General features: G+C 38.5%; 1 protein-coding gene and 1 long non-coding RNA gene across 2 annotated transcripts in view; one reads left to right on the top strand and one right to left on the bottom strand.

Moving 5' to 3' along the window:
* Window positions 1-1541: 1541 nt before the first annotated feature.
* The window catches only part of LOC137298912 (uncharacterized transporter slc-17.2-like), a 20168-nt gene continuing 13609 nt past the window's right edge, over window positions 1542-8100 (bottom strand). Inside the window, exons 3-10 of the mRNA XM_067831285.1 lie at window positions 7583-7917; window positions 7142-7375; window positions 6546-6729; window positions 6066-6202; window positions 3762-3908; window positions 2927-3059; window positions 2378-2619; window positions 1542-1796 (exon numbers count right to left, since the gene is read on the bottom strand). Of these exons, the coding sequence (XP_067687386.1) occupies window positions 1644-1796; window positions 2378-2619; window positions 2927-3059; window positions 3762-3908; window positions 6066-6202; window positions 6546-6729; window positions 7142-7375; window positions 7583-7917 (1565 nt within the window). The 3' untranslated portion in view covers window positions 1542-1643. The remainder of the gene's footprint in view (window positions 1797-2377; window positions 2620-2926; window positions 3060-3761; window positions 3909-6065; window positions 6203-6545; window positions 6730-7141; window positions 7376-7582; window positions 7918-8100) is intronic.
* LOC137298915 (uncharacterized) overlaps window positions 5578-8100 on the top strand; it is a 20211-nt gene continuing 17688 nt past the window's right edge. Inside the window, exon 1 of the long non-coding RNA XR_010957769.1 lies at window positions 5578-5776. This is a non-coding gene — a long non-coding RNA (uncharacterized lncRNA). The remainder of the gene's footprint in view (window positions 5777-8100) is intronic.

Below are 8100 nucleotides of genomic sequence, written 5' to 3'. Positions count from 1 at the left end.
TGGAAAAGAATGCTCGAGTTTTACAGTTTAGAAGGGTTGTTCGTCATAAGAACAATCTCTCCCTCTGTCGCTTCCTTTATGACTGGGTGTAATTTTTGTCAAGGAATATTATGATGACGAATGCGAAAACATGACACAATTTGTGAAAATTCAGTTCTTATATCACACAGAATTGTATTATAAAAATAGAATATGCAATTTCTTTGTATAAATGGAAGTCATAAATGGAAAATCTATAAAATCTGTCACAACGTATTATGTCAAAATGGCACACAACACTAAGTCTAACACATATGTGTATATATATAAATAGGTCTTCCATCCTGACGAGCAATTTGTTACCCTGATACACACACACACACACACACACACACACACACATATATATATATATATATATATATATATATATATATATATATATATATATATATATATATATATATATATATATGTGTGTGTGTGTGTATATATATATATATATATATACACACACATACACACACACACACACACTTATACATAGTAAGATAGATAGATAGATAGATAGATAGATAGATAGATAGATAGATAGATAGATAGATCCTAGGGTAACAAATTGCTCGTCTGGATGGAAGTCCTATTTTCCTCCGGACTTTATCCAGATGAATGCCAACATCTGTACGTGTCCTATAGAACCAGGTAGGCAAGGCCTCTTCATAGTCTTACACAGTCTGTGGGAGAATGGATTCAACTCTCGTCTGTATAGTCCTTCAATTGTTAACCATGAGTTGTCCGATATTTCCCAAAGACTACGATCAGATGAAGCGGCAGGCAAATCGTCAGCTCGATGTTTGAATATTCAAGGCGTATTTCTGTATGTATGTCCGATACAGTAAGGCCCTTCTGAGTAACTGTTTGATTATTCGTTGTTCAACGCCGTACTCAGCAATACACCAGCTATATGACCTCGGTACGTGAATACTCAAGTATGCACCTGACAATCCGGTGACTGAAGGACATCGACCGACACTATTAAGACGCCATGCAATGCATCAACAAAGAATTAATGACCTCTAACTTCGGTAGCCACCTCTTACAACAAGTGTGGGTTGCTGAAGATCAATTCTAAGAAAGCTTTTCATGGGTATCGGTAGCCAATCTCGTACAACGTATGTTTCAAGCTTCATGATATAGATGACGTTTTGATCACAGTTTGAACCAAACGTGTTTCTATTGTCCTAGTCACAATAACAACCGTTAAAACGAACACAGGTACCATTCACCTTAGTTTTTCAGATTTTATAACAATGGAAATAGCGCTAATCTGTACACCCATTTGTCTAGACAAACACCTGAAAGTAGTGCGTAAATAATCCAGGTTGGGCCAGAACATCCACCGTTGGATTCCCCGAAGATCAGCGTGGATATGATGCCATGATTGATTAAGTCAACGAGTCAGATTAACAATTCCAGGAGTTAGCCTCCTACGGCCTGAAAGCATAACTGATGATCCGGATTTGTATAGGTCTCACTGATTTGTATATCCGCAAGCATATGCACTACATTAAACATATTTTATTCAGCTTTGTGACAATAACATACTTATCATGACTAAGAATACAAAACATTGCTACAGTTTTACAGTTTAGATGGCTTGTTCATCATGAAGGAAGAGCAATCTCTTCCTCCGGCATGTCCCGGATGACGGCCCACTTCTGTACGTGTCCCTGTCCAAAAATCAGATACACGACAGTTCCAAACCCAAGCAGACCAGCTGTGAGGAAGAAGACGATCTGCCATTGTTCTCTAGTTTTCTGAAAGATGAGAAATGAAACAATCATCATTGACAACCAGTGACTAACTATTATACGTTTTCTTACACGTATTTGTTTATCTATATGATATATATTCAGATGATGTAAACTTTATATTATGGTTGTAGGTTTATACACAGTGCGCGCGTTTCTCTTACAGCTGAAACAGCAATGGTATAAGAAATGGTATGTCATTGGGATAAATTTTCTTCAGATCACATTGAGGTGAGATATCCTTTGAACAGATATACAGCGCTATCTTTTATAATCGTAGTTTTTGTTGCTCAATCGTCACACTCTGTGCTTTCATTAAAACCACACTACTCTGCCATGAAGAATGTGCTTCTTGCTGTTCATCTTTCAGCTGTAGAACTGCGCCCTTTACGCAACCCAGTGCAGGTGAACATGTAGCTTGACCACAGGACCTATACGGTTGTTTTAGCGGCGTAAAACTAAACTCACTTACACGTACAGATTTCCCGGGCACCAGCATTGCACACACAATATGTATACTACACTCCGTTATGTTCCTGTTACGTTATAGGAATGTTAACATACAAACATATAACTATCATTCGTACATCTTTCGTGATCTCCGCAACAACGTAGGGAGCCAGTATGCCTGGTATCATGCTTATGGTGTTGGACGCTGTCATGATACTGGTAGCAAATACTGGGGCAATGTCGTAGAAGTTGACTATGATTCCGCTGAAAGCGAAGCCACCGAGGCCTATGGCTAACGTCAGAATGGCCACGGCGATATGACTCTGGGTGCAGTCCAGATAGCTCAGTATGATCAACAGGATACCAGGAACAAGATGGCCTGAAAATATGCAGTTATTTACACATATTTTTAAATGATACTTGCTAGTATACGTTGTTTCTTGGTCTTCAAAATTCTGCTTGGACATAGACTTGAAAATCAATATCTTTTATAACTATCATATATGTTGACTTTCTTGATATTTATAACTGCCACATATGTTCCCTTTGTTAAACAAATACATCTAGATTTACTAGCAGAATCGTATTGTTCCACACTTCTCGTCTAAAATAGCAAAATTTCGAAAGTGCTTATGAATATACTCTGTTTGGAAGGTATTGCCTGCAAGAATCACATGAATACTTACCTATAACTGTCATGAGCTTCCTGGTATACGATACGCTGAGTAAGCGTTTTTCTATGAGCGTATCCGCACAGAAAGACCCGAGAAGAATGGTAAAGAACATGGCCACGTATGGTATGAGGGAATACACGCCATTCTGTTTACACAAGAAATCATTATGAACAGAAAGTGTAATAAATATGTTATGTTTCGTCGTCGGCATTTAAGGCAAGTTGTTGATCGTATTAACCGCAATGTACCATGTATGTGATAATAGTTATGAGTTTGAGTAAAAACAAGCTAATGCTATTTCAAATTGACTGAATTTAGCTAAGTAAAAGATGATTTGATTCTTACAAATATTCACGACACATACAAACCTGCATAGGTCATAATGAAGTCTGTGTTTATGTAAGCAGTCGTAAAATATACAACAATTTTATTAAGTAATGGGTTCCAGAACAGGTGTGATGATTTGTGAACTACTGCGACATGTGGTATGTCTCACCTTGGTTCGAACTCAATTTCACTCATATACTCGAGCACAACGAAGCCATTAAATTTAGTTCCATGCACGCATATTCCGTTATACTCATATTGAATAACCAGAAGCAGGAGCCAGGGCATTGTTCATTATATCTATCAATTCATAATAGGCATAGTTTACATTACATGCCTAGTAGCCTAGTGGTGCAAGTGTTCGCTCGTCACACCGAAGACCCAGGTTCGATTCCTGACATGGGTACGACGTGTGAAGCCTATTTCTGGTGTTTCCTGCCTTGATATTGCTGAATATTGCTAGAAACGGCGTATAGAACACTCCCTCACTCATTCACTCAATGTGTCAGTATCTCCTGACCGATTTAATGTCGAAGCGAAGCACTTCCATCATATAGGTGGGTAGGTTGGACATCATGAGAAACAGCCCCCAGTTGTATGTAGTCTGTGCACATACTATTCCAAGGAAAGGTAATGAAGTAAATATATCCAGCCATGGGGTACGCACCTGCAAGTGAAAACAGTGAATGGGGTACCAACACTTGAATGTTATTGTCAAGATACTAATTATTGTACAGGTATCAGATTAACAAGACATGTGACTGTATAAATCACATGGGTGTCACTTTAAGGGACGAAATCAACAAAAAAATTCCATATTGGTCAGAAGCATCTACCAAAGTAGAGGTTTTTGTAAGTTATATCACAAGCAAGTAATGAATATATTATCAGTAATGAAATGGTTGCCCTTACAAACACGCAAAGAAGCGGAATCGTTCCTGCAAACGCGCATGACGCTCGGAATACTGTATAGTGTACAGCTAAATCGTTAAATCTTTAGGTTCTGAGGACTGATCCTGTTATGATGGTTTTCTCACCAGGTTGTGACAACGGAAATACAAGAATTCTTTGTATTTTTTATCATTTTGCACATACAAGTACTTGTTAAGTTCCTTGATTTAAGTGGAAACTATCCTGGGGTATTACGGTAAGCATACCTGAACGCTTATTTTTCAGGTATGATCAGATGTTTGGGCGACATGCTCAGGTAAGGAATTTATCCAGAATATATTTACATCTACCCAAACGAATTATAAAATTCTGCTGTAAAACCGTCTGGTCCAGGACTTTTATCATTTATTTTTTTTTTATTTCTAACATGGATTTGTTTAGAAACTTTCTACAATCCAAAAATTAAAAATACCTACTTGGTTTTTCTCACAACCTTAGCCATTGGATTAAATAAAGGACCCCTATATTCTATTTCTTTCAAATTCATTAAGTTCAGTTTTCATATTATTTGTTCTCTTTAAAATTTCTGCTTTGTTGTGTGGGTTGTTATTATCGGTGATCTCTAAATCATGTTTCTAGGTCATTAATTTTAATCTTATCTTTTTTCTTCTTTGTTGATGTATAGTAAATTGTTAGGCCTCTAATTTTCATAAGAAGAAAGAAGTTGATCAATTAATGTGAATCTCTTGATAAAATATTGAAATTAAGAACGCGAAGCAACTGTTATTCAAAGGATAGTTGATCTGAACTTACTGATAAATAATATCGATATAAAATGTTTATTTACCACATTCAGACAGGACGTGGGCTGCTAATGGCACTAACTGGACTCCCGGATTTCTTAGTGATGTTTTGTTTTGCACATTTCTGCTTATATTGCCTATTCCGCTAGTGTTGATTTCGCCAAAGAAGATCTACTTATCATCCTCACCAATATCGGCAACCTGTTTAGCGAAAGCAAATTAATTGTAGCATTGCACATTATAGAAATTTATCGTTTTGTCATTCAATTTTTGTTTATGTCAAAAATGGGATTTACAAAGTAAAGACAATATACATCTGTTCGAATTGTTTAAATCAACATCCTTTGGGAGATTAATGGAAACAAATAGGCTATAAACAATTGTTAACATGTGTGTACATAAATTTGTGCTTTTCAGTTACGTCCAACGTATTCTAACTACGACAACATACGCTGAAATAAACATAACATTTAATGTATATCGTATTTACAGCACAGCATATCATGTCCATTAAAAACCATAAAAAATAATGCGGAATTGGCCTGTTATTCATCAAGTGAAAACGACCTCATGCACTCTCAGTTCAGACAACATATGTTCATGTAACCGTGAGGTAAATTTATAATTGTGTTAAACGTCTGAAAGGTCAGTATATTGATGCGAGCGGTGAGGTAGCTAATGGTGCGGGTTTGATTTTCCACATGGGTACAACGTGTAAACTCATTTCTGTTGTCCCCGCCACGATATTGCTGGCGTGATGCTAAAAGAGGCGTACAAACTAACACAGAAGCCGGAAGAGTGGACATTTGAAGTAACGGACACCCTCAAAGATATCTCTAAGGTAAGATACAATTACACGAATTTTCGACAGAAATATGGTAGGTGCCTGGGACCCGAAACAGTTTAACTTTATCCGTCAGTTCGTTATAAGCATAGTTCGTCATACCAATTTTCGACTAAACATATAGTATGAACCAGGACCCCGAAACGGTTAGTCATATCCGTCGGTTGGTTATAAGCGTGTACATAATAAGTATACACAGTTTACAGTATTACCCTGTCTATCTATAACTCTCGTAATCATTTAACCCTGTAACCTCTACATATCTTGGAAAAGGTTTTTGACCTACTGGCACAGCTTTCTTTGACGACTGCCCCAGTGCTTCTTCTATGTACTGGCGTTCCTTCTGGTTTATTCTTGGATGGTGTGCAGGGTCATCGTACACAGTGTACACCCAGATAAACGTCCAGCATATTCCTAGGACACCTGTAAGATTATAAAGCAACATTTCACAAGATATCCAAAGTGTAATTACCCGTGAAAATCCAACGTAGCCTTGATTTACAATTTTCGTGAAAGCGGAACACGCTACGACTACGTCGAAAGAATGAACGCAACAATGTTGTCAGCGAGTTGACTGGTTGCATGGTTTATTCATAGATGCTCACGATGTCAATCACTGGCTTGTCTGGTCAAATTATTTACAGACCGCCGCCTTGTATAGCTAGAGTGCGGCTTCAAGCCAAAAACAAAACCAAATCCCAAAACAAACAAACCACCTTTGGCACATTAAAGAATAGTTTGATACCTGAATGGCAAAAATACCTACCGTATAAATAGAACACTGAGGGCCATCCTCCGGCGAAATCTAATTTACATAGGAACGCTGAGAGGGGGAACACCAGAGCAGTAGCGGCCATGTTGCCACAAAATGTGATGCATATGAGGCGACTTCTTTCGCCAGGGGGTGCCCACTTTCCCCACAGAGCAAAGCTTCCTGCTATCAAGAAACCCTACAACAGGAGAGTGATAAAACTTCTTATGTTAACATCTCAGGGAATTAAAAGAATTGGAACAAATTTAAAACTTAACAAATTAAATGATCCACAAATGCACGTGTACCGTTCAATAACTAGATGCGTAGACGTTAACGCAGCACAAAAAAACAGAAGAATAATATTGTATTTCCACATTTTGACTGTACGTTACAGTGATACTATGCCTCTCCCCCCCCCTCTCTCTCTCTCTCTATCTCTATATATATATATATATGTGTGTGTGTGTGTGTATGTGTGTGTGTGTGTGTGTGTGTGCGTGTGTGTATTAATCTCTGAAGTGTAATCACGCTGAGGATGAAACTACTGCCATGCTGCATTCCTTGTGCACACACTTCAAGACTTCTACTGGCAGTAAAATGATACTTGCATTAAAGACTCCAATGATTGCTCTGAGTACGAGCACTGCCCAGGGAGACCACCATGCTGTGACCGGTGTCAGCAACGTCAGGACTGACATGAAGAACATGCCGAACGCAACCACCTTCCTTGATCCCCATCGTTGAATGAAGAAAGAACAGAAAAACTGGAGTCCCATATAGCCCCAGAACAGTCCGCCCAGGACAAGGCCCTGGGTCTCCTTGTCCCAAACCAGTTCTCCATCCTGTGGAAAGGTAATTAAAAAGACAAATCAAAAACTAAAAAGCATGCCATGTGCAATTTCAGTGTTTTCCATCTTGTATGGAAATATATTGGTAAATGGCTTTTATATAGGCAATATTAGGAATCACTGACATTACAAACGAATTTGAACGAAAATCGCGAAAACACGTGAACACTTGATTTCTGTAATGATACCTCTCAATTTTACCTCTCGCTCTTGAGTATTTACTGCAGATATCTGTGTGTCACAGAAATGATGCGAAGGCTCTTCATCCGTGATATTTACTCTCATGTTTAAAGTCATGTTAGATATCATCATGTTGTTTCCCTTGAATGCATATTCCGTTGTGGCGTTAGTGAAGAGGGTGGCATTGTGGTCCTCGGATTGGCCGTGTTTGAGGATGTCTACGGCAGTGTGGTTCACCATGCAGACGATAGCCATGCTGAGGTCGCCGCGTTGAAGGAAGGTATTCGCAATACCAAAGGCGGCAACTGAAGCTATGAAATATCGTGTGGAGAAGTACCAAGGCGGTGCACTGTCATCTGAAAATGTAAAAGCCAACAAATGATGTTCTACAAAGTACTGTACGTTTGGGTTCACCCATCTATGTGAAGCGTGAGGATAGCACAACATTACATGACAGTTTGTTAAACAGACTTCAGATCATGTTGGGTGCAGACGTTCTCATTTTAACCCAAACTGACTGTAGTAACTAAATACAATAC

This window comes from Haliotis asinina, chromosome 10 (genome assembly GCF_037392515.1).
Source record: "Haliotis asinina isolate JCU_RB_2024 chromosome 10, JCU_Hal_asi_v2, whole genome shotgun sequence".
NCBI classification, from domain to species: Eukaryota; Metazoa; Mollusca; class Gastropoda; order Lepetellida; family Haliotidae; genus Haliotis; species Haliotis asinina.
This window is presented reverse-complemented; position numbering and strand designations above follow the sequence as displayed.